This window comes from Anabrus simplex, chromosome 1, assembly GCF_040414725.1.
Source record: "Anabrus simplex isolate iqAnaSimp1 chromosome 1, ASM4041472v1, whole genome shotgun sequence".
NCBI classification, from domain to species: domain Eukaryota; kingdom Metazoa; phylum Arthropoda; class Insecta; order Orthoptera; family Tettigoniidae; genus Anabrus; species Anabrus simplex.
In genome coordinates, this window is record NC_090265.1 from 1,108,896,194 (window position 1) to 1,108,923,265 (window position 27,072).

The following is a 27,072-nucleotide window of genomic DNA, read 5'->3' on the forward strand; positions in this document are numbered from 1 at the left end:
ACCCTTCCCAACGAAATCACTGAACACAAATTCCACCCACCCATAAAAAATCTCACAAACACGACTTTTAACGAAATTTAAACTGTTATCTTGAGCAAGGGGCTGAAACACAATTGGGACAACACATCAACCTTCCAAAACGGTATGGTGTTTCGTGGTTTCCCATTTTCACACAAGGTAAATGCTGGGGCTGTACCTTAATTAAGGCCATGGCTGCTTCCTTCCCACTCCTAAGCCTTTCCAGTCCCATCGTCACCATAAGACCTATCTGTGTCGGTGCGACGTAAAGCAAATAGCAAAAAAAAAATTATTCATGAAGTATATTTTTGGGCTTATGCCGTATAATTAATTATAAACACACTCTACGCATTTCAAAAGGAACCTTGCCTTTTTTCATCAGGAGACAACAGAGAAATAAAACAATGCATTAAAGGTTGCTAGGAGAAAGCAACAAGGAACTTAAAATGGTGCCCTAAGATGTAAAAGGGACGCCATTTTAGCACCATGCTAGGGACAGCGAATGGCAACAGTAAAGCATCATTCTCTAATGGTTCTGATAATAGGTAGCCATGATTCACTGAGGTTGTAGTCTGTATCGTGGTTGAAATTATCTGGGTGTTTACGTATTTCAACCGCCTCCCTGATAATTCTTGGGCAATATTGCTTTATACGGGCAAGAACATCCGCTTCTTGGAACGAAACATCATGACCAGGTGTTAAGACATGATCAGCAACAGCTGATTTATCAGGTTGGTTGAGTCTGATACACCTGGTATGTTCTTTGATGCGAGTACATACACCGTTCTCGAAGTCTGCCCAATATAAACCTTGCCGCAAGTACAGGGAACTCTGTAGCTACCAGGTAGTTGCACTTTAGGCAAACTATCCTTAGTTGGTCGCAGGAGTTGCCAAAAATAATTAATGTTCCAAAAACAGTTTGTACATGGTACCTATGTAAGATTTCAGCAATATGATCCGTCGTGTTATGTATGTAAAATAGGTAAGCAGTTTATTTTACATCTTTTTCCTTAACAGCCGTCCGATTATGCGTCGATTTCAGAACCGTTGAGATCAAAGCTCTGCTGTAACCGTTGCTCTCAAAGGTGGTTCTCAAGTTGTTAATTTCCTCTTGTAGAGCTGGCACTTCAGAAATCCTCCTGGCTCTGGTAGTCAGAATTGTAAAGAAACCATATTTCTGGGCAGGGTGGTGGTGAGAATCTGTGTGGAGATATCTATTGGTGTGTGTAGGCTTGCGATAAATGCTCTGTCCTAAAGGTCCATCCTCTTTCTTGGTGACGAGAACATCTAAAAATGGTATCTTGCCGTCAGATTCCATTTCCATGGTGAAACAAATGGAAGGGTGCTGCCAATTAAGGTGATGCAGAAAGTGACCAAGACTGTCTTCACCTTCCGTCCATATGACGAATGTATCATCCACATATCGCCACCAGATCTTCGGTTTGCAAGGTGCCGACGATAACATCCAGATAATTTCAACCGTGATACAGGCTACAACCTCAGTGAATCATGGCTACCTATTATCAGAACCATTAGAGAATGATACTTTACTGTTGCCATTCGCTGTCCCTAGCATGGGGCTAAAATGGCATCTCTTTTACATCTTAGGGTACCATTTTAACACATTTCTGACGGGATGCTTGAGCTTGTCACATACCCTGTGGACCGGACATTTTCCTACTAAGCATACTAGGGTGCACTGGATTATAAAAATGTACATAAATATTAAAACAGTCAAGATTTTATCTTTAAAGTTGGTGGATCTGCCTTTACAAAACCATCTTCACCGTCAATTCCTAACACATCATTAATGTTTACATCGTTGTCGTCGTCAGAGTCACTTGAATAAGCACACTTGGTAAATTACGGCGTGTATAGGCTTGAATATCACTTCCACTATCACTCTCATCTTCAGTGTCCACTAATTCATTATCACTATATCCATTTGAACGATCATCGGCATATAATTCTTCTAAAATATCGTCGCCAGGTAACACCGTATTTCGTGGGCGCTCCATCTTGTCATTGACTGAACCGGCAGAAAGAAAGTCGACGTTTCAAAACTAAATCAAAGAATAAGAGCGGCTGTGAATAAAAGAAAAGTGGCAGATATACATCTACGATTTATTCTACTCAATGTGCAAGTCCGAAACAGTTCAATATATGGTCAAGAGATGTCACAGGAAGACTGAAAACAATGTCGTGAATAAAACCGAGATTTCTCGGGGCCCGTCACCCATGTGTTAAGTTCCTTGTTGCTTTCTCCTAGCAACCTTTAATGCCTTGTTTCATTTCTCTGTTGTCTTCTGATGAAGAAACATGTAGATTGTGTTTATAATTAATTACACGGTATAAGCCCAAAAATATACTTCATGAATAAATACACGGGCCGTGAAATTCTAAATGATAATATTAGAAACCTTTATGGGGAGGATATTTTTTTATCGATGTCTAAATTTAGTAGATTACGACGCAAGAAGGTGTGTCTTATTTCCTCTCTCATATTTCTCCTAAGATGCCGGGACCGTGATATACCACCAAATTTTGTTACGTTGAAGCATATCTTCAGAACACCAAAAGCTTTGAGAATCTATCATTGTACAAGCAAGGCATTATTGATAGAGAGGATACAGCAGACTCGTAAGGAGTTGGATTTAATCTCGAGGGAGTTGCTACAGCTGCATTTATACCTCTCAAACTTTATAAATGAGGAATTATGGAAGGTCTTCGATCGTATTACTGCAGTCCAAGCCAACAGCATACTAGATCAGGTAAGGGGCAGGCATATTTCCAAATATGAAAGGTTATGTCAGATGCAGAAACCATATGCCATTAGACTTGATGCCAACAAAGTTGTAATAGACAAGAAAAATGTTCCACCGATCAATACATTTATTGTGAATGAATTATTGCACTAGTACCGGTTTAGACCTATCTTGGCCATCATCAGCTAGCACACAAATTTACAGTCATAGGACAAAATTACAAAGATGTTACGTAAGAGCATCCGGATGTCTAATGAAAAATGGAAGTAATATATTGCAGTATGTTGCGTTAAAAATATCTCTGATTAAAAGTAGTGATGGTTAGAATAAACTAAAACCTATTGATTGAGCATGGACATGAGTACATAAACACATTAAAATATATATGCCACATCATAAGACACTAAAAAATATAGCACATTAAACACATTAAAACATGGTATATATTTTTTAGTGTCTTATGATGTGGCATATATATTTTAATGTGTTTATGTACTCGTGTCCATGCTCAATCAATAGGTTTTAGTTTATTCTAACCATCACCACTTTTAATCAGAGATATTTTTAACGCAACATACTGCAATATATTTTACTTCCATTTTTCATTAGACATCCGGATGCTCTTACGTAACATCTTTGTAATTTTGTCCTATGACTGTAAATTTGTGTGCTAGCTGATGATGGCCAAGATAGGTCGAAACCGGTACTAGTGCAATAATTCATTCACAATAAATGTATTGATCGGTGGAACATTTTTCTTGTCTATTACATTGAATCCAATCAATACGGAATATGAAACTTATAAATAATAAAGCCAACAAAGTTGTCGTAAATTTGTCCAGTATGCCTCTGAATGAAACCCAACAGGCAGTTCTCGCCAAAGGTCTCAACTTTGCTGTAGCGCGTAGAAGAATTCCAATTGAGGAACTTTCTACATCTGTAGAATCCTCGGTACATAACCTCGCACCTGAAGAAGCTGAGGAAGTTAGACAAGAATGTTCCAGAGTTCTCAAGACTGCTAATCCAACTAAGTCCAACTTAAAACTAGGCGAAATCAGGGCACTAAAAGATCTAAGGGACAATTCTCATATAATCGTTCTCCCCACTGACAAGGGTAACGCAACAGTGGTGATGGATAAGGATGATTATGACAACAAGATCTTGTTTTTGTTAGCTGATCCTATATACAGGATTAATAGTTGTGATCCCACAACTCGCTGCTCAAATGCGACCATCAAATTGCTCAAGCAATCTTCTCTTCCAGAAGATACAGCAAGAGTCTCCTTCCAGGGGATGCTATTCCTCCGAGACTGTATGGGCTTCCCAAAATACATAAAGAAGGTGTTCCTCTTAGGCCTATTGTTAGTACGATTGGTTCTCCGACATATGCCCTTTCTAAACACAGTGGAACCTCGATTCTCCGTTTTTGGAGGGACCACGAAAAAAATCGTACAACACGGGAAAACGGAATATCCGGGAACAAATGAACCATCAACAATTTGGCTAAATTTCACAAAAATGAAATCTGTATTGTTCAATTGTAACTAGTTGGCTAAACAGAAAACACTAAATGAATGAATAGTCACTAGGATAAGGTATAAATAACGAAATTAGACGCCACCTGCAAACAATCTACAGGAATAATTGACTCAAAGAGCATGACATAACTCCCTCTCCCAAGGCGACGGTCATCAGGCCGACGATGCTCCAAACTTGCTATATAACCTTACCTGTCTACCCCTGAAATTGAATTTAGGTAACATGCCAGGTTTTCACTCCATGAAACTATTAAATTTACTGAGAATTAAAGTTTATCAAAAGTCTAATATTACTCACAATATACAATTACCGGTATATTTCCATCTTGCCCACTTCACAAACAACTTAATATTTACACTGTACATACATACCTCATATGGTATCCCTTATATCAGATTCAAACACATAATTTTCACTCAACATATTAATTAGTAGGGATAAGATGCCCCCAACTAGCATTATGATTTGAAACCAGTTATTTTCTAAGTGCATCTCTAACCTAACACAACGCTCACTTTTAAATCTTGACTTCTGAGCCTTTCCATTTGCTACCATCTTTGGTTGGTTGGTTAATCCACAACATTACCACACAAGAAATACTGCACCAATTTCCTTCATCTTTATCCAGATTGCAAACTGCTTTGCCTATTGCTGACAATTCAGAAGTAGGCTACGAGATCTTCGTCCCATTTTGACCTCGTATGTACACTGAACAAGAAGCACCATCACCATTTCAGAATAACAAGTAATGTCACTGTATGAGGTATTAACAGAAGGCACCTCAACATGCTAGATGATATCAAATCAAATCAGAGCTACGTACAATGTCAAGTCAAGTGTCTGCGAAGAAAATATCAAATTACGTGAAACGAAGAGAACTGCAGCCAAACAAGTTGAATGAAAACTGTTAACACACTGAGTCCATACTGGTTACTGAATCTGAATGCACATCAGACAATGTGAAAGAATAATGACCCCAGTTCCATTCTCGCGTAAGTTTTTAAAAGTTCTCTCCACGATAAATAGTTAACAAGCATGTGTTATTCTTCCAAGAATATGCAGGTAATGAACAATTGAGCTACAACTTATTCCATCAAGTTGCAATTAGTTCTGTGGACCACATACATATTACCTCCACACTGCACATTTAAAGGCTGCCCACAATGAGCATTTCCTCGGCGAGGAAAAATCGATAGTCTTATAAAACATCACCGTACACCATCTCTCACCAACCGCTCACTAGAAAAGTCCATTAACGAGCAATGCACTCTTGACTCCGTAATTGTGCAGTAATAAAGCTCTCGTAAAATGCTCGTGCAGCACCCACTTCGCGGTATCAATTGTCGTCAACAGTAACCTCAATAGCAATAATCAGCAACTGTAACAGTCCTGCACAATAATACCTGATAATAGCAATAAACTCGTAGCACGCACACACATATACAGACTCGCTCCATGCAGCACAACGTCCGCCAAAATCCACATGTTGCAACACTTTAAACCAACTTCAGCTGTCTTTATCGATATATAGTAGCTGTTTTCCTGGTTGCATAAACTTTACTGCTATAATAATTTCGTGTGGCTATTTCTAGCCGAGTGCAGCCCTTGTAAGGCAGACCCTCCGATGAGGGTGGGCGGCATCTGCCATGTATAGGTAACTGCGTGTTATTGTGGTGGAGGATAGTGTTCTGTGTGGTGTGTGAGTTGCAGGAATGTTGGGGACAGCACAAACACCCAGCCCCCGGGCCATTGGAATTAACCAATGAAGGTTAAAATCCCCGACCCGGCCGGGAATCGAACCCGGGACCCTCTGAACCGAAGGCCAGTACCCTGACCATTCAGCCAACGAGTCGGACTTTACTGCTATGCCATGTTCAGATTCATACACAAATTTAGGTTACACCAATGTAAAGGAACAAAGATACATAATTCCCTACAACCAAATTCTTCTTAGAATATAATGTTCTTATATCTCAATTCAAAACTTCAAGATATGTAATACTTTATATTAACATTGTTTTTATGAAAACTTCCTAACCTAAAAATTGCGAGTCATACACTCGTACAGTTACAGTTAGTACGATTGGTTCTCCGATATATGCCCTTTCTAAACACAGTGGAACCTCGATTCTCCGTTCGTGGAGGGACCGCGAAAAAAAAATCGTACAACAGGGGAAAACGGAATATTCGGGAACGAATGAACCATCAACAATTTGGCTAAATTTCACAAAAATGAAATATGTATTATTATAATCTTATAAGCACTCATAAACCAAACCAAACTACTGTCCCAATGGACCTTCCGCCTACCAAGCAACCGCTGCTCATCCCAAAAACCTGCAGATTACGAGGTGACGCATGGTCAGTGTGACGACTTCTCTCGACCTTTATTCCTGGCTCTCTAGACCTAATTCCTCATCTCACCATTCTATAGTTCCTCAATTAAAGGTAATCGTAGAATGAGAGAACCTGGAATCAGCCCTCATATGCAGATAAAAGTGCCTGACCTCTCGTTAAAAGATATTGAGCAGGTGCAGATGCTCCCTCTTTGTAGTTTTGTTGTTGGACATTCAGTAATATAATCCTGTTGACTGGTCGAATGTGTACAGTTAGGGAGCACGTCGTGTACTGCTCCGTGTACGTCCTTAGTACCAAGAAAACTAATGACACCACAATATTCTGATATTCATCATCCAACATTCTTAATCATATGAACTTAAAAAGAAAAACAATATACATAGTTGAATATTCTAGAATGCTTGGTACAAACATGCCTGTGAACGTACAAAATTAATATAATTCCAAAGCATACTGCAAGAATACTGTGAATATTTTATCGTATTTTAATGTATTATTTGATAAATTTTATTACATCCATATCATAGAATGTTCCAGAATGTTTAGTATAAACATACCAATGAATGTATACAACGATTCACCAATATGAACTGAACTTCAAAGTGTACCTCAAGAATGCCATAAACATTTTACGTGTTGAAATTGTATTTCACCAAATTATCTACTACTCACGAACAGTACACTAGAATTTTATGTAACATATACATGTCATAGAACATTGATGCTTGTTTTTAAACCAGAAGAGACATCATATCATTGTATATTTTATATATTGTATATTTTAATATTATCACTCACATCATGTGACATTCTTCATTAGATTTAGTAATGATTTAAAATTATATGTTAAGTTAACTTTAGATCTTATGACCAGCTGAGGATGACCTCTGTGAAGGTTGAAACTGGTACTGCTTAGTAACAAGATATAATAAAGTATTGATTAGGTGGACGGTACCCATTCTTTGTGATTGTTTTTCAGTCTGTCGAACATTAAATATAACACTGGCACATACCTGTAAAAAACACATTATTAAAAAAGAATGGTTCTTAAAAGTGAGAACTCTGTCAAGCATTCCTCCAAGATGCTTTGGAGTGGGTGGAGGGTGAATGCTGCATTATAGTGTTGTAGGTGTTACATTTAGTGTTACACCTTCATTCCACCTTCATTTCGGTTCTTCTCATTCATACTCAACTCCTGCCTTGCGCCGATTTCGACTACTTCAATCAAGACCTGAATTTTTTACGTTTTAAAAAATTGTGCACTATGCATATACGTTTTCATTTATTTCCGGTATTGCACTTTTTACTATATTTTTTTCTCTTCACAATTGTTTTTTCACATCAACTCTTCTAAGTATTCTATAGGAGCACAATTACTTATTCTATTATATTGAATTGTATTATATTTATCTATATACTTACTTTCCTGCGACCGAGGAAAATTACTGGATCTTCAAGCTATTCTGCATTTTACTTTGGCGTTTGAAACCACAGTGCCTGATGTTGAATGTGTCGCGCTAATCACCGGGAGCTGGCAAGTAGCTTCAATGGATCTACTCGTCTTCAACTCCTGCACGATTATGGATCTTCGTATGTGTTCGATTGTGATGTGACTTTGTGCCTGACAGTGTTAAAAAACTGGCTCATTTAACCGTTCTCCGCTATTCGTAAATATTGTGGGACTTTGCCTAGCGCTGCGTGTGCCATGCTGCCGCTCAGAGAATTGCGCACTGTTTTCTTTTGAGTGACTTGCATTTTACTTCTTCTGAGTTTTGCAGTTTCTACCCCCGTCCCCGTTAATTTTTTATATCGCCTCTTCTACTGATCCGGAGTGTACTTGATCTTTTATTTCCTTTTCCTATGCATTGTTTTTCATGTTTTAATCGGCTGATGATGACCTGGACTAGGGTTGAAACCGGTACCGTTTCTACTTATTATTAAATGGGAATTTAATTCACTACATTTCTTATTCTTTTGTATTGAATAGGTTGAATCTCTTTATCAATTATTTCAATTTTAACTGTAATTTTCTTCAATACGGAACAATGAAATTTTTAAATTTAAATCAACATATTTGTCATAACTGTAACTTTTAAAGTTTTTCAGTCTGTCGAACATTAAATATAACACTGGCACATACCTGTAAAAAACACATTATTAAAAAAAGAATGGTTCTTAAAAGTGAGAACTCTGTCAAGCATTCCTCCAAGATGCTTTGGAGTGGGTGGAGGTTGGATGCTGCATTATAGTGTTGTAGGTGTTACATTTAGTGTTACAGAAAAAAATCACTCTAGATGAGCTCAACACAGTCTTCATCAAACAGAAACTAAATATAGCACCAGGAGAAGACCAGCTGAATCTGGAATTATTCAAATATGCAGGAAGTAGTTTTAGCGACAGATTCCTCCGCTTTCTTGAAAGAATATGGGAAGCTGGAAATCGTCTGGTTTGCTGGCTGAAAGCTGTAATACCCATTCATAAAAAAGGAGACCTGAAAGATTGCGATAATTATAGAGCCAACTCAGGATATTTGTATAATTATCTGTGCAAACATCATAGAATATCTTAAAAACTATACAGTTGCTACTCCATTTTAAAAGGGGAAGAACACCGAGCTCGATAGCTGCAGTCGCTTAAGTGCGGCCAGTATCCAGTATTTGGGAGACAGTAGGTTCGAACCCCACTGTCGGCAGCCCTGAAGATGGTTTTCCGTGGTTTCCCATTTTCACACCAGGCAAATGCTGGGGCTGTACCTTAATTAAGGCCACGGCCGCTTCCTTCCCACTCCTACCCCGTTCCTGTCCCATCGTCGCCATAAGACCAATCTGTGTCGGTGCGACGTAAAGCAACTAGCAAAAAAAAAAAAAAAAAAAAAAAATAGGGGAAGAACGAAATGGATTCCTCAAAGAAAGGTCTCAAAAAGTATAGGCACAGGACAGACATTAGTAGTTAATGGGATTTGGTTTCAGAAAGTTAACTGTTTGGTTTATTTAGTATTTGCAACTCTGAAGAAAGGCATGAAGGAGGAGATTTATTCAAGAATTGCTGCTGGTAATAATGTAACTTCAGTTTAAAACTGCTGGGCAGAGTAGCTCAGTCAGGCAGTATTTGAAGATGCTCAAATATACCAGCCTTGTGTTGCTAAATTTACTGGTGGGACAAAATTCAACACCTCGGCATCTCTGAAAACTGTAAAAGTAGTTCTTAGGACGTGAAATGAATAATATTATTATTATTATTATTATTATTATTATTATTATTATTATTATTATTACCGGGTGAGTTCGAACCTCACTGTCAGCAGCCCTGAAGATGGTTTTCCTTGGTTTCCCATTTTAACACCAGGTAAATGCTGGGACTGTACCTTAATTAAGGCCACGGCCGCTTCGTTCCCATTCCTAGGCCCTTCCTCTCTCATTGTTGTCATAAGACCTATCTCTTCATCCTCTCGCTGAGCTTCTTCCTTCTGTGTCGGTGCGATGTAAAGCAAATTGTAAAAAAAAAAAAAAAAGTTTTTACATCATTATGCCGTACTTAAGAGCTCGATTGAACCAGCTTAGCTGATGTGTTGGCCTTCTTCTCCTCCCAAAATCTCTTCATCCTCTCGCTGAGCTTCTTCCAGGTTATGGTGGCTCTGGTGTTGGGTTTGTCTTCAAACTGGTGATTGTCGATTTTGGTTCTGAATTTACATCTGTCCTGTACAATGTCTTCTGAGATGTTGATTTCTGGAGATTTGTTTCAATTTCACAAGCCAGCTGTTCTTGGTTTTTGGTAAAAGGGCCAGGTTGAGAATTCTTTATTTAGTCTGTTACTGTTCATTCTGACATTGTGTCCATAAAATTTCAATCGTCTTTTCCGAAAAGTACGAGATACTTTTTCAGAATGACAATATATTTCCTGGGATGATTTTTTCCTCCATATTCCGTCTATACAAACTGGGCCAAAAATTATTCTGAAAATTTTCATTTCATGTTCCTCTATGTCTTTGTTTAGAGACTCACCACCAATGGTTAAGGTTTCTGAAGCATATAACACTTCAGGTTTGATTACTGCATTATAGTGTCTAAGTTTTGCTTTCCGAGATACTGATTTTTTTTTTTTTTTTTTTGCTACCTGTTCCAAGTAATCGTGTAAGCTTTCTGTAATTTGAAAATTCTTTATTTATTTGCTTCGTGGTTTAAACTAGAGGGCTGAATAATTTCTCCCAAATATCTGAATTGGTTCACCTGAAATATTTTTTCGAATTTAGTTATCATAGGTTCTCCATCTTCTGTTCTACTATTTCATTAACATTCCGTTATTCAGCTGATCCAGAGCTCTGTACCTGACACTGACCTTGGCAACATTCCCCCTCTCACCCCGTCACCTCTCACCACCGACTTGCTCCTCAAACAGGCATTATCTCCCTCTACCAACCGTTTACAGTGTTGCCATGTCAACGCACTCTCCTTGGTAGCGCACTTCGACGAAACTCAAGCCATAATGAGGGAAAATAATATCCATATTTTTGCTATTAGCGAAAGCTGGCTTACTCCGACCATACCCTCTGGTATGGTACAACTTGACCGGTATTCCCTCTTACGTCATGATAGATCCGATGGCAGAAGAGGAGGTGGGGTGGCCCTGTACTGCAGAAATGATTTAAAAAGCCGGGTGATATGTGTATCATCTAACAGTGCACAGCTAGGGCCAGAATTCATGTTTGTTGAAGTCGCTATTAACCAACAGAAACTCCTTATAGTTGTTGTATACAAGCCGCCCAAAATAACAAATATGACTGAATTCGAATTTCGCTTACTTGACCTACTGCCTAGCTACGAGCATATTATTGCCGTAGGTGACTTCAACATTAACCTGCTTAATAAAACACACGAAACTAAACAATTTATTGTCATGTTTTCTTCCTGTGATATGAGCATCCTCCGTTTAGAGCCCACTAATCATACTTGCACAGAAAACTACGAAACACACACGCTTATTGACCACATTGTGACAAATAACCCAAACAAAGTCATAACTCACGGCCAGATTCCAGTCCCAGCCATCTCCACTCATGACCTTATCCACCTATCCTACTCCCTCCGAACGCCAAAATATAAACCTAAGTATGTTATTTCCAGAAACACAAAAGACATGGATATGGACGAGTTAAGACATGACGCTTACAGTCTACCCTGGAATGACATACTCCTATTGGACGATATAGACGCGAAAGTAGACAAGTTCAACTCCCTTGTAATCACTCTGTACGATAAACACGCCCCTAAGCGACAGATAAAAGTTACACGCCCATCTTGTCCCTGGCTAAATAGTGAAATAAAAAACATGATGGCCCACCGCGATGCACTTTACCGATGCTTTAAACGAACTCGTGACCAAAGTGACTTCGAAAATTATCGGGTCCTTAGAAATAGAGTTAAACAGTTCGTTAGAAACCGTAAATTTACATATTTGAAAAACATGACTGCAAACATAAATTCTGGCAGTGCTTGGAACACGCTTCGTTCCTTAGGCATAGGGAAACCTCGACAACAACCCCATGTGCCAGACATACCACTCGATAAGTTAAATGAGTTTTTTACTGAAGAAAGAACACCACCTAATGTACTCAATTCCCCAAACTCAGTACCCAACCCCGTTATGAACCCTTTACCTGACAAACAACATTTCACATTCCACCCTGATACTGCTAATAAAGTTAAAAAAGTATTATATTCTATCAAATCAAAAGCCAGAGGAGTGGATGATATCCCTATAACTTTCTTACACAACATTATTGGTGCTGTTTTACCAATTATTACCCACATTTTCAACTACTGCCTTAAAAACGGAACCTTTCCTTCACTATGGAAACTAGCTAATGTTATCCCTGTGCCTAAGAAACCTGACCCCTCCCTACCATCCGACTACAGACTAATTTCTATCTTACCAGCGATTTCCAAAGCACTCGAGCGTCTGGTTCACGAGCAGGTGTTGGAATACTTAAATAACCATTCTCTCCTAGACCCATTGCAATCTGGCTTCAAGAAGGGACGCAGCACAACAACTGCCCTGCTCAAAGTTACTGATGACATACAGCACGCAATGCACCAAAGACTAGTGACAATACTTACTCTCCTCGATTTCAGTAGCACATTTGACACTATAAACATCCAGACTCTATTAAACAAGATGCAATCTTACTACTTCGATCAACGAACTATTAATTTATTTTCATCGTACCTCAAAAATCGCGCGCAATGAATTATAACCCTTGATCAAACCTCTCACTGGCGAACCAGGAAGGAAGGCACGCCGCAGGGTAGTGTTTTAGGCCCATTGCTCTTTATTTTGTATATAAACGACATTTCCTCTAATTTAAAGAATTGTAGCTACCATCTTTTTGCGGACGACTTACAAATTTACTGTCACTGTAAGACCTCTGATTTGCCGCATGCCATAGCAGGCATCAATGCTGACCTTCAGCGACTTAAGGCTTACTCCTTGAAAAATTCCCTCCTCCTTAATCCCTCCAAGACGCAAGCAATCATTATTGGCTCTCAAAAATTGTTGGCCACACTAAGATACGAAACTATTCCTTCAGTTATACTGAATGGTAGAGTTATCCCATTCAGCCAAACTGTGAGAAATCTAGGAGTGACAATGAATGAAACTTTAAATTGGTCTGAATATATTAAGAATGTGTGTAAAAAAATATTTTCGATACTTCATTCGGTTAAAAGAAACAGCGATATTTTACCTTGTATTGTGAGAGTCAAACTCATACAAACGCTAGTGCTTCCCGTCTTCGACTACTGTGACGTCATTCTAGTAGACGCAACAAAAGACTTCGAAACTTCAGCGAGCGCTTAATTGTTGCCTTAGATTTATATACAGTCTGAGTTATGACACACATGTCACCCCATACTATCACACTATTTCATGGCTAAAACCTGACAAACGACGGATGTATCATATACTGATACAGATATACAGACTGCTCTCTGAAGACAGACCACTATACATTTCATCCCAGCTTAAGTATTTGTCCTCCTTTCACTGCAGTAATACCCGCTCTGGTTCCTCCCTTTCTATTGCTGTTCACCGCTCCTCCATGTTCAACAACTCCTTTGTTGTGGCGGGTTCTAGACTTTGGAATTCCCTGCCTGTCAGCGTCAGAAATTCCACTTCATTACTTAAATTTAAGACTGCTTGCCGAGACTACCTGCTGAATGCAGCTGACTAACTTGTATGACTGGAAAGAATGAATGATCGTATGAATGTGAGTTAGAAAAGTGTAAGGTATTTTTGTGTAGGTTATCATTTATTATATAATATGTACTCAAACTCTGCTCTCAATGATGTGTACAGTGGTTAAGTGTAAGAGAGGGCCAAGAGCCTTAACTTCGCCACCTACAAAGGCATGATAAATAAATAAATAAATAAATAAATAAATTATTATTATTATTATTATTATCATCATCGTCGTCGTCATTATTATTTAGGGCAGTTAGAAAAACAATAAAAATAAAAATGTATAAGGCAGTGGTGAAACCATTAGTGATGTATGGTTGTGAATCATGGCTCTTGACAAATCTAAGTTTGATATAAAAATCAAAAACAGGCATTTATACAAGTGAAGATACATACTTCTCCTAGTGTTCCGTCACTGCATTGTCTTACATAGGAGGTTTGCAGTGGTGTCTCTTGGTGCACTATTCACCAGCATCTTGGGAAGGTGTGGCAATCCATCTGACGAGTTCACTGCTACACTGGAATGAAATGCTGGTAATTTCAAAACTGAAAGGGCCCCAAAAAGCTGGAATGTTTTTATTCCATGAGATTGAAGACATGAGAAAAGAAAAAAAAATGTGTTAATAGGCCTGTGATGGAAGATGGATGCTGGAAGATGACCAAATAGTGAAGTACAAGTGCTGTATATAGATATAGTAGCTACAACAATGAGAAGAAAATTACATGTCTGGGGCACATAACAAAGATGGAGGAAGGCTGGTTAACAAAAAGTATGTCAGATGGAAGAAGAAGAAGAAGAAGAAGAAGAAGAATCTGGCAAATTATATTGAGATGGTGTACGAGGAGATATAAAGCAGTTGAAAGGTGAAGAGAAGACAAAGAGCAATAGTACAGTAGACCTAAATATGAGGGCAGCTAACTTACAAATGGCCGGTCTGAGTGGCTCAGACGGTTAAGGCGCTGGCCTTCTGACCCCAACATGGCAGGTTCGATCCTGGCTCAGTCCGGTGGTATTTGAAGGTGCTCAAATACGTCAGCCTCGTGTCGATAGATTTACTAGCACGTAAAAGAACTCCTGCAGGACTAAATTCTGGCACCTCGGCGTCTCCGAAAACCGTAAAAGAGTAGTTAGTGGGACGTAAAACAAATAATATTATTATTATTATTAACTTACAAATGGACAAAACTCTCAGAGAGCTGCTGAAGTGTAGTTGGAGGAAGGGAGGGAGTGATGATGATGCTTGTTGTTTAAAGGGGCCTAACATTGAGGTCATTGGCCCGAGGGAGGGAGTGAGTGAGTGAGTGAGTGAGTGAGTGAGTGAGTGAGTTGGCTCATATAATGGAGTCTGTTTTGATCAATTAAGTTCATTGTGCATTCAAAGCATTACTTTTCTATAATATTTCTCTCCTTGATTCTAGATAACAGTGGTACCTGCTTATTTACACTGGCCACTTATAAACAACATGTTGTTCCCAAACTTCTTCAGATGTTCTGTGTTCGAGATGCCCAGATCCGTCTATTGTTACTCTCACATTTCCGCTCTTTCTACACTGCATTCTCCAAAGAGCAGTTGAAGAGCTGTATTCTACCTGAGGTAAGAAAGAATTAATGTACATCTTACAAATTCTGAATCATAATGTGAACTATGTACTTCATTTTCCCTTCAATTTTTTATCTTGTTATAAGAAGATTAGGCCAGGAATCAAGGAAAGCATCATCTTAAATCTTCAAAATGAACATATTGACTTGTTCATTACCTGTTTGTTAATGTTGCTAATAGTGTAGAAGTGTATGATATTGTAATATTTGTATGAGCTCTAGCACCAAAGAGGCTTTCTGAAGTGTTAATATTTTAAAATATTTCAGTTACTTCCTTTCTTTAGAAAATGGAATAAATAAGGACTTTGTGATCATTCTTTATTGTCTTCATAATTTGCATTGTTTGTGCAGTTGTTAGTGGGAATCAAGGATACCAGTGACCAGTTGGTGAGTGTAACCTTACGTGCTCTGGCTGATCTTGTCCTTGTACTTGGAGCAGCAACCGTCATTGGTGGCAAGAGAGGAAAGCTTTTCACAGATGGTAGGCCTAAGGTGTGTTGGACATTTACAGCAATTACCTTATAGTGTCATTCATATTGCATTGTGTGTACAGAGCTTTTCTTTCGCACCTGGTTTCAATCAATCAATCAATCAATCAATCAATCAATCAATCAATCACCATCATTGATCTGCATTTAGGGCTGTCACCCAGGTGGCAGATTCCCTACCAATTGTTTACCTAGTCCTTTCTTTAATGATTTCAAAGAACTTGGAAATTTATTGAATATTACACATGATAAATTATTCCAATCCGTAATTCCTCTTCCCATAAATTAATATTTGCCCCAATTTATCCTCTTGAATTCCCACTTTATACTATGATCTTTCTTAACTTTAAAAAGTTCCATTCTTAGGGCGAGTTGGTCGTGCGGTTAGGGGTGCGCATCTGTGAGCTTGTATCTGGGAGATAGTGGGTTTAAACCCTACTGTTAGCAGCCCTGAAGATGGATTTCCATGGTTTCCCATTTTCACACCGGACATATGCTGGAGATGTACCATAATTAAGGCCACAGCCGCTTCCTTCCCACTCCTAAGCCTTTACTACCCTATCGTCGCCATAAGACCTATCTGTGTTGGTGCAACGTAAAGCGAATTGTAAGAAAAAAATCTCCACTCGAGCTTATTTGTCTGTCACTCCGTGCCATCTCTCCACTGACAGCTTGGAACAGCTCATCATCTTATTCCCAAGTCTTCCCAGTCCAAAGATTGCAACATTTTTGTAACACTACTCTCTTTACAGAAATCACCCAGAACAAAAGGTACTGTTTTCCTTAGGATCTTTTCCTGTTCTCGTATGAATTTTTTTTTTTTAAATTATTATTATGAAGGAAGCCATACTTTCCAGTGTCGACTTTCTTACATTTGAAGTAATCCTGGCATGGGTTCCGTACACTGGAACCGTACTCTAATTGTCCGGCTCCATGGCTAAATGGTTAGCATACTGGCTTTTGATCCAGAGGGTCCCGGGTTCGATTCCCGGCCGGATTGGAGATTTTAACCTTCATTGGTTAATTCCAGTGGCTCAGGGACTGGGTGTGTGTGCCGTCTTCAGCATTAGAATTCATCATAGGTAGGGCCCCATCCTCATAGACGCGCAGGTCACGTAATACGGCGTCAACTCGAAAGACCTGCACCAGGCCTTTCCGGAGGCCACATGCCATTAATTATTTATGCTCTAATTGGGGTCTTACCAGAGACTTTGTACACCCTCTCCTTTGCATCCTTACTACAACTCCTAAATACTTTCATAACCATACAAAGAGATCTGCAACCTTTATTTACAACCTTGTTTATATGATTACTCCAATAATGATATTTCCATACCTGCCAAGTATTCTGGTTTTTCCGTAAAATGTACGGGTGAACAACATTATTATACGGATTTTTAATATCCGCGCTTGGTTTCACTTTCTGCGGTCAAATCAGATTTGGTTGACTTTCGATAGTAGCTGGTAATACGAAATGCAGTGTTTGAAATTCAACCGGTAAATGTATCGATAATCACATTATCGATTATCACCGTGCTTTTGTCGCCTGTTCGACCTCAGCTGCTACTTCATTCAATGAGTTATTCCCAAACAAGTAGCAGGCTGTGATTTTGAAGAAAAGAAATCCGTGAAAAGTAGCAGGCTGTGAATTTATACAAAACAACTTTAGTAATTGCGTCGTGCTTCGTAGCAGCTGAAAGGCTTTGTTTGTGTACGTGTGTAACATTGGGTAGTTCTGAGACTCGTAGAATTGTGTGACGATTTTCTAAGTGATTTAGTATTTTTGGTGGGGTTTGTAATGAATTACAAAAATACGATATCAGTTTTTTTTTTTTTTTTTTGTGAGGCACATTCCTCTTAATTTCCTTGTTTTATACGATCACGGAAAGTGTTCCCTGTGTTAAGTGAAAACAGATGAGCACTCATCAAGATGTAACTTAATGTATTTAATTTCAGGGTTGATCAAAACATGTACAGTAAAACCTCGATGCATTGTTTTTCAGGGAACAGAGGGAAAATGATGACAGATGTGGGAAAACTATACATGCAGGCAACATAAAAAATAAGGTGAAAGCAAAATAAGAAAATACGGGTACTTTATTGGGACATTTTTTGTTATGTGTATATTATTATTATAAGAACAACAATAATGGCGCGTGGCCTCTGGAGCCGGGTGCAGGTCTTTCGAGTTGTCGCGTGATACGCGATCTACGCACACATGAAAATACGGCCCTACCTAAGATGAATTCTAATGTTTAATTTGGCAAACAGACAGCCCCTGAACCTTTGGAATTAACCAAGGAAAGTTAAAATCTTCGACCCAATCGAGACCCCTTGAACCAAAAGCCAACACGTGGTAACCATATAGCTCATACTATACATAACAGTATCAAAATATTCAACCATGATATAGGCCTACGAGTGGGGGAAAAAAAGCGTGACTTTTACGCCATTTCGTTTCACTTTTCTTTACACATTTCGTAATAATTGAAAACCTTTAAATTCAGTTCTTTTACTGCAAATTAAAGATATAGGTGGATATTATGGCGATAACCTGTATTTTAGAAAAGATTCCATAGACCCTTTGCGAACGATAGGTTAGATACACAACACGGCGCGGCTTCCACAGCTCAGCTCAGACGATGTCACAGAGGTTAGAAATTCAACGCAGCGCGTCTCGAATGATGTCACAACGGCTTGCGCAAAGCTGCCAACTTAGGAACTAGTTACAAGACTAGGCCATGAGAAAGGGTTATTGGTCTGGCTTGGTTTGTTCCGGCTTGTAACAAGACTATTGGGCAGAGGGCAACAAAGCGGTCAACAGGCCTCTAGCATCCCACACACTCCACAAGGTACGACACGATTAATCACCCTGGTGCACTGCGCGATTTTATCTTTTATTCAACAAAGTTGGTAGCCGTAGCCAGCCTATATCAACACAGAAAATGGTGGCAAATTTGAGTTTTAAGCCATCTACGTTTTAATTCCTGTAAATAAGAATACCTCTAGGCCGGTTTCGACCTTAGTCTAGGTCATCATCAGCCATAAAAACATGTAAAATGTTTATGAATGTTGGAGGTCAGTTTCACACTCTGTTAGGCACAAAGACACGACACCACATTCTGTCCTGCACAAAGTCACAACACTACCAATCAACATACGAAGATCAAAAAGGCTTGAATTCGCAGACGAACAGATCTGTAGTAGAAAGCCGCCAGCTCCCGGTGACCAGCGCGGCACACTCAAGGTCACGCGCTGCGGCCAAACACCAAAGTAGAGTGGAGAACGTTTCGAAGGTCCAGAACCTGTCACGGCTGCGGGAAGCCAAGTACGTATATAAAAATATACGACGCCAATTAGTACAACTGAATGAGCACCCGTACTCCAAATAAGTTCTTGGTAAACAGTTGACTTGAAAAAACAATTGTAGAGAGAAGAAAAAAATGTAGTAAAAAGCGCAATATCGGAAAACAAATGAAAACTTACATGCACAGTGCGCTATTTTTTAAGAAGAAAAAATTTTTAGGTTATGATTGAAGTAGTCGAAGTTGGCGCAAAACAAAAATTTGAAAGAGGAGAATAAATTAAACGAGGAAGAGTGATAGTGAAATAAGAGAAAGAATAAAAGAAATTGAAGTTAGATGGTAATGAGGAAAGATAAGATAGGGAAATGAAGGAGGGGTAGTTTAAGGTGCGTTAGGAGGGTGGGTTATTGGAGGTAGAAAATGTGGGTGGGAGCTATGTAAGACATGGAAAATAGAATTGGGGTTTTGGAATTTGGGATTTTTGAGAAGAAGAATTAGGAAGTCAAAAAGGATATTGGGTTTTTCAGAAATGTCGTTTAAATTGAAATTAGGGTTGAAGTACTGGTCAAGGTGGATAAAGCAATTTTCAGTAATGTTTAAGAGGGGGCCTTTGTTAATGATTTTAAGTATGTTTATGTCATTGTCAATACTGGTGAAACTATGTTTGGAGTCTTGTATGTGCTGTCCTATGGCGGAGAATCTGTTGTATTTAATGGCGTTGACATGTTCAGAGTACCTGATATTGAAGTTGCGGCCAGTTTGTCCGACGTAGGAGGAACTGCAGTTGTTGCATTTAAATCTGTATACACCAGATTTAGAAAAAGCATTAGACTTATTTAGAGATTTAGAGTTGTGTAAGATATCAAGACTTCTATTGTTAGTTCTAAAAGAAATTTTCATATTATGTTTTTTAAAGATATTAGTTATTTTATAAGCATCCTGAGTAAAAGTGAAGGTGGAAAAAGCAGTTGGTTTTATTGTGTCTTTAGATAAAGTGGTTTTTGGACGGTGTTTGAATTTGTTGATGATGCGGTTAATGAAGGAGTTGTTAAAGCCATTGAATTTAGCAATGTTGCGGATGGTGTTTAATTCATTATTTAAATCTTTTTTGGACATAGGGGTGTTGAAGGCACGAAAAATTAAGCTGTTATAAGTAGCACGTTTATGAGCTTGGGGGTGCGAAGAATCTTGTCTTATTGTAGTTGCTGTTTGGGTTGGTTTTCTGAAAATTTTGTAAGATAAAGAAGAAGGATGTCTAGTAATAGTTAGGTCTAGAAAATTAAGAGTTTGGTTGTGTTCTGATTCGAGGGTGAATTTAACGCAGCCTCTACACTTCTTCATCTCAACAACTTAGACTCTAACATTAAATTCACCCTCGAATCAGAACACAACCAAACTCTTAATTTTCTAGACCTAACTATTACTAGACATCCTTCTTCTTTATCTTACAAAATTTTCAGAAAACCAACCCAAACAGCAACTACAATAAGACAAGATTCTTCGCACCCCCAAGCTCATAAACGTGCTACTTATAACAGCTTAATTTTTCGTGCCTTCAACACCCCTATGTCCAAAAAAGATTTAAATAATGAATTAAACACCATCCGCAACATTGCTAAATTTAATGGCTTTAACTACTCCTTCATTAACCGCATCATCAACAAATTCAAACACCGTCCAAAAACCACTTTATCTAAAGACACAATAAAACCAACTGCTTTTTCCACCTTAACTTTTACTCAGGATGCTTATAAAATAACTAATATCTTTAAAAAACATAATATGAAAATTTCTTTTAGAACTAACAATAGAAGTCTTGATATCTTACACAACTCTAAATCTCTAAATAAGTCTAATGCTTTTTCTAAATCTGGTGTATACAGATTTAAATGCAACAACTGCAGTTCCTCCTACGTCGGACAAACTGGCCGCAACTTCAATATCAGGTACTCTGAACATGTCAACGCCATTAAATACAACAGATTCTCCGCCATAGGACAGCACATACAAGACTCCAAACATAGTTTCACCAGTATTGACAATGACATAAACATACTTAAAATCATTAACAAAGGCCCCCTCTTAAACATTACTGAAAATTGCTTTATCCACCTTGACCAGTACTTCAACCCTAATTTCAATTTAAACGACATTTCTGAAAAACCCAATATCCTTTTTGACTTCCTAATTCTTCTTCTCAAAAATTCCAAATTCCAAAACCCCAATTCTATTTTCCATGTCTTACATAGCTCCCACCCACATTTTCTACCTCCAATAACCCACCCTCCTAACGCACCTTAAACTACCCCTCCTTCATTTCCCTATCTTATCTTTCCTCATTACCATCTAACTTCAATTACTTTTATTCTTTCTCTTATTTCACTATCACTCTTCCTCGTTTAATTTATTCTCCTCTTTCAAATTTTTGTCTTGCGCCAACTTCGACTACTTCAATCATAACCTAAAAATTTTTTCTTCTTAAAAAATAGCGCACTGTGCATATAAGTTTTCATTTGTTTTCCAATATTGCGCTTTTTACTACATTTTTTTCTTCTCTCTACAATTGTTTTTTCAAGTCAACTGTTTACCAAGAACTTATCTGGAGTACGGGTGCTCATTCAGTTGTACTAATTGGCGTCGTATATTTTTATATACGTACTTGGCTTCCCGCAGCCGTGACAGGTTCTGGACCTTCGAAACGTTCTCCACTCTACTTTGGTGTTTGGCCGCAGCGCGTGACCTTGAGTGTGCCGCGCTGGTCACCGGGAGCTGGCGGCTTTCTACTACAGATCTGTTCGTCTGCGAATTCAAGCCTTTTTGATCTTCGTATGTTGATTGGTAGTGTTGTGACTTTGTGCAGGACAGAATGTGGTGTCGTGTCCTTGTGCCTAACAGAGTGTGAAACTGACCTCCAACATTCATAAACATAATACCTCTAGGCGTCGGTTAGTGGGTCGATGAAGTCTCAAATAGAGACAAAACATGTCCCTAAATATTTTTAAATGTTTTTAATTAAACAGTTCACTTGTTAAGTGATGTGTATTGATTGGGTGGACCAAAACCTAGCATTGTTTCTTAGTTTAAACCAGGGCCTCTCAGGGTGCATGCGCCTGGTGCATGCACTGTGCACAGTGCAAAAGACGACTTTGCTTGGTTGCCCAAAGTGCAGACCCCCACTCCTCGATTTGGAGCAATAGCGCTGTCTCTCTCTTTCCCAACGTCTGTCTTGCTCGCTGCCCCCTGTCTCCCTCGTCCTCACTTCCTCCATAGCTCTCCAAATCTGAGCCGAGCTTAGCCAAGTAGCCCAGAGACGAAGCGTTGGTCCGAGCCGAGGGGAAACGGTGCACGGAGCTCTTGCGCCTCGATTTGCACGCGTAGAATTTGGGCGTTTGAGAGGCCCTGGTTTAAACGTTTGTGTGCCAAAAACTGCTTGACAACTGCTCCAATCCGATAAAGTTACAGTGTTTCACAGGCATGTGATCAGGTTATGGCAGCAGAACTAATATCTCCTCTCTCAGATTGGCAATGATGCCCAAACCCCTGTATATTTTGACATGCCAAGGAACACTACTTTTTCCGAGAAGGGAATGGCAACTACCAATAACGAAAAGTTACGTTGATGTTGACCATTACTGCTGTTGGTCATTAACTACTGTACCTCCGTACATTATATTTAAATGCAAAATATTACCAAAAAACATCACATTCCCAATTGGTATCCATGAGACAAACGTGAAACTAGCCACTCTGCTTGTGATTCTGAGTAAATGTTCTCTCTCTCTCTTTTGTTTTGTAGGCTACCGTAGTCACATCCTAGTTTGTAAACCATGGGCAATGGCTGAGTGGCCTAGTAAGTGGTCCTTAGAGTCAGGATACCAGTTGCTATGGAATGGAAGTGAGCATCTCGGATATACCGTATAATCCTGAATACCACCCGCACTTTTTTTCCCCAAAATATTGGTTCTAAATATTGGGTGTGGGTCGTATTCAAGCCATTAATTCTTGTAAATATTTACTACGTTTACGTGGAGTATTGAAATAGATTTGAATATGGTTACCGTACTCAATATACCACATGTAAATGGACATTCAGGTCTTATTGTGTTTTGGTTGCGTTCTAGAAAATAAGATCGATTTTTTCTCAATACAGTTACAGTGAAATGTAAGGTAATGAAATACGGTAAATCAAAGAATATGGGTAAATATGAAAGCCGCTGCTGCAGATGCTAGATTGTTATTTTGTTTCACAATTGTTGCTGGCATGCTGGGTGCGCAAATAGCTGATCTTGCAGGATATCATACTTTGCGAGAGTCAAGACTGTTGGTTACGGAGGTTTACCTCGCTCACATTTGAATTCCGTATCTGTCCCATGAAAGTGCTGTCTCGATAGTAAGCAATGGATTCAAAACAGCGTCTGCAGTCACTTACTGTGCGTGAGAAACTTAAAGTTGTAAGTGAAGCTGAAATATATGGAATAATGCCGTTGGCAGAAGGTACGATATTGATGAATCATGTATTCGTGATTGGCGGAAGAAGAAGGAAAAACTTCTAAAAATAACGGTGATCTCAGAGCGTTCCGCGGGCAGAGTGCAGTGTTTCTGGAAATTGAAGAACGAATCCACAAATTTGTGATATAAAAACGTGAGTTAGGATATGGTGTTTCTAGTGAAGTGTGTCAATTGTGAAGAAAAATTAACGGCCTTTCAGCGTCACATTATTCATTTGAGGAAGCAAAATTCTTATTTGCTGTCGCAAATTGGGAATGCTGACCAGACACCTGTCTATTTTGAAATGCTGTTGGAAAATACAGTGGATACGAAGGGTTCTAAAAGTGTAACCATCAGAACAGGTGGTAACGTAAAGTAACGTTGCACGGTAATGTTGTGCCTATTAGCGGACGGAACCAAACTCCCTCCATATGTGGTTCTGAAAAGGAAAATGCTTCCGAAAGGAAACTTGCTGTCTGGTGTTATTGTTAGAACACATGAGTCCAGCTGGATGGACAGTGTGTTAGTTGAGGACTGGGTGAAGTGCATTTGGCAACGTCGCCCGGGAGCTTTGTTACAAAAACGAAACATGCTTGTGTTGGACAGTTACCGAGGACGTACAACTGACGCCGTAAAAGATATGATGAAAGGAAAACGGATCTTGCGATAATTCCCAGAGAACTCACTTCTATTCTACAGCTGTTGGATATGTGCGTGAACCAGCCTTTCAAAACTGCAATGAAACAGTTGTACACGAATGGATGTCTGATGGTGATCATGCGTTAACACCAACTGGACAAGTGAAGAGGCCTAAAGTGGGACTAATACGCAGCTGGATCAAGACCGCACGGGCGCGCATTCCCAATGATCTAGTGTCCAAAAGCTTTAAGAAATGTGTAATTTCAAATTCAGTGGATGGTAGTGAGGACGACTATTTGTGGAAAGATGCCAGTGACAAAAGTTCCTATGGTGAAACTTCAGATGACTACAGTGAATTGTGAATGATCTGAGTATTGAACCAATTTTATTTACAATTTTTGTGATGTTTTCATTAATTGTATGCTTTTTGAATTTATATTTGTGGTATATTTGAAGAAAATTAAATAGGTATATAAGTTATTTTTTATTTTTTTCCGTATTTTGCCATCTCAAATTTAGGGTGCAGATCTTATTCGGTGGCGGGTGGTATTCAGGATTATATGGCATTCTGAGTCATGGTCTTCTTTGTGCTCAGACGGCTAGGACTATACAATCTACCGGTGGTCCCTAACCCATTAGAGGAGATATCCTCACTTGGACTATGTGCAAGTAGGGTAGCATCCATGAATTTACCGAGCTCAGAACATTTTATGCAAGCCTTGGACCTATGGGAGTAATGTAGTCCCACTCCAATTTGACAGCCGGGGCACTCCTTTTAAACAACTTGGCGAATGAAATGGAAGTTGATGGGGAGCTATCAATTAATGGGGCTTATGAAAGAAAGAAGTTAGAACTGGCTGAGTCAGCAAAGAAGATGCATCTGGATGTGCTAGGAGTAAATGATATTCAGTTAAGGGGAGATAACGAGGAAGAAATAGGAGATTATAAAGTGTACTTAACGGATGTTAGAAAGGGAAGGGCAGAGTATGGGGTAGGGCTGTTTATCAGGAATACCATTGCATTCTACATAGTTTCTGTTAGGTGCATAAATCAGCAAATGATGTGGGTAGATTTGGCAGTTGGAGGCATTAGGATGAGAATTGTCTCAATGTATTCACCATGTGAGGGTGCAGATGAGGTTGAAGTTGACAAGTTTTATGAAGCGTTGAGTGACATCGTAGTCAGGGTCAACTGCAAGGCTAGGATAGTGCTAATGGGTGATTTCAATGCAAGAGTTGGAAACAGAACTGAAAGATATGAAAGGGTGATTGGTAAATGTGGGGAAAATATGGAAACAGATGGGAATGGGAAGCGTTTGCTGGACTTCTGTGCTTAGCAGTTTAGCAGTTACGAATACACTCAAGCATAAGGCCATTCACCGTTACACATGGGAGGCTACGGGTACCAGATCCATAATAGACTATATCTTAACCAACTTCGAATTCAGGAAGTCTGTTAGGAATGTTTTCCGGGGATTTTTCGATGATACAGATCACTATCTGATCTGTAGTGAACTAAGTATAACTAGGCTTAGGATAGAGAAAGTTAAATCTGTCTGCAAAGGAATAAGGGTAGTTAATCTCCAGGACGAAGAAATTGGACAGAAGTACATGGGTATGATTAGTGAGAAGTTTTGAACAGTAGACAGTAAGCAGGTTCAGTACTATATATAGAAAGAGAGTGCGTGGCATACAGGGATGCTTCAGGAGAAACAGCAAGGGAATGCCTAGGAACAACTGTGTGTAAAGATGGGGGAAAAGCGAACATCTTGGTGGAATGATGAAATGAGAGCAGCTTGTAAACGTAAAAAGAAATCTTATTGAAAATGGCTCCAAACAAGGGGTGGTGCAGACAGGGAATTGCATGTAGTTGAAAGAAAGAGAGCAAAACAAATAGTTGTTGAATCCAAAAAGAAGTCATGGGAAGATTTTGGTAATAACCTGGAAAGCCTAGGTCAAGCAGCAGGGAAACCTTTCTGGACAGTAATAAAGAATCTTAGGAAGGGAAGAAAAAGGAAATGAACAGTGTTTTGGGTAATTCAGGTGAATTCATAATAGATCCCAGGGAATCACTGGAGAGGTGGAGGGAATATTTTGAACATCTTCTCAACGTAAAAGGAAATCATCTTGGTGGTGTTGCTAACAGCCAAGCTCATGGGGAGGAGGAAAATGATGTTGGTGAAATTACTCTTGAGGAAGTGGAAAAGTTCGTAAATAAACTCCATTGTCATAAAACAGCAGGAATAGGAAATTAGACCTTAAATAGTGAAGTATAGTGGGAAGGCAGGGATGAAATAGCTTCATAGAATAGTAAGATTAGCATGGAGTGTTGGTAATGTACCTTAAGATTGGACAAAAGCAGTAAGTGCACCTATCTATAAGCAAGGCAACAGGAAAGATTGCAACAGTTATCGAGGTATCTCATTGATTATTATACCAGGCAAAGTATCACTGGCATCTTGGAAGGGAGGGTGTGATCACTGTTTGAGAAGAAGTTGGATGGAAACCAGTGTTGTTTCAGACCACTGAGAGGCTGTCAGAATCAGATTTTCAGCATGCACCAGGCAATTGAAAAATGTTACGAGAGGAAAGGTAGTTGTGTTTATATTTTGTAGATCTAGAGAAAGCATATGACAGGGT

At 39.1% G+C, this 27,072-nt stretch overlaps 1 protein-coding gene across 1 annotated transcript in view; it reads left to right on the forward strand.

The window, feature by feature from the left end:
- The window catches only part of LOC136858167 (protein-associating with the carboxyl-terminal domain of ezrin), a 200,696-nt gene that overhangs the window by 110,182 nt on the left and 63,442 nt on the right, over window positions 1–27,072 (forward strand). Inside the window, exons 7-8 of the mRNA XM_067137518.2 lie at window positions 15,333–15,508; window positions 15,865–16,005. Coding sequence (XP_066993619.1) covers window positions 15,333–15,508; window positions 15,865–16,005 — 317 coding nt within the window. The remainder of the gene's footprint in view (window positions 1–15,332; window positions 15,509–15,864; window positions 16,006–27,072) is intronic.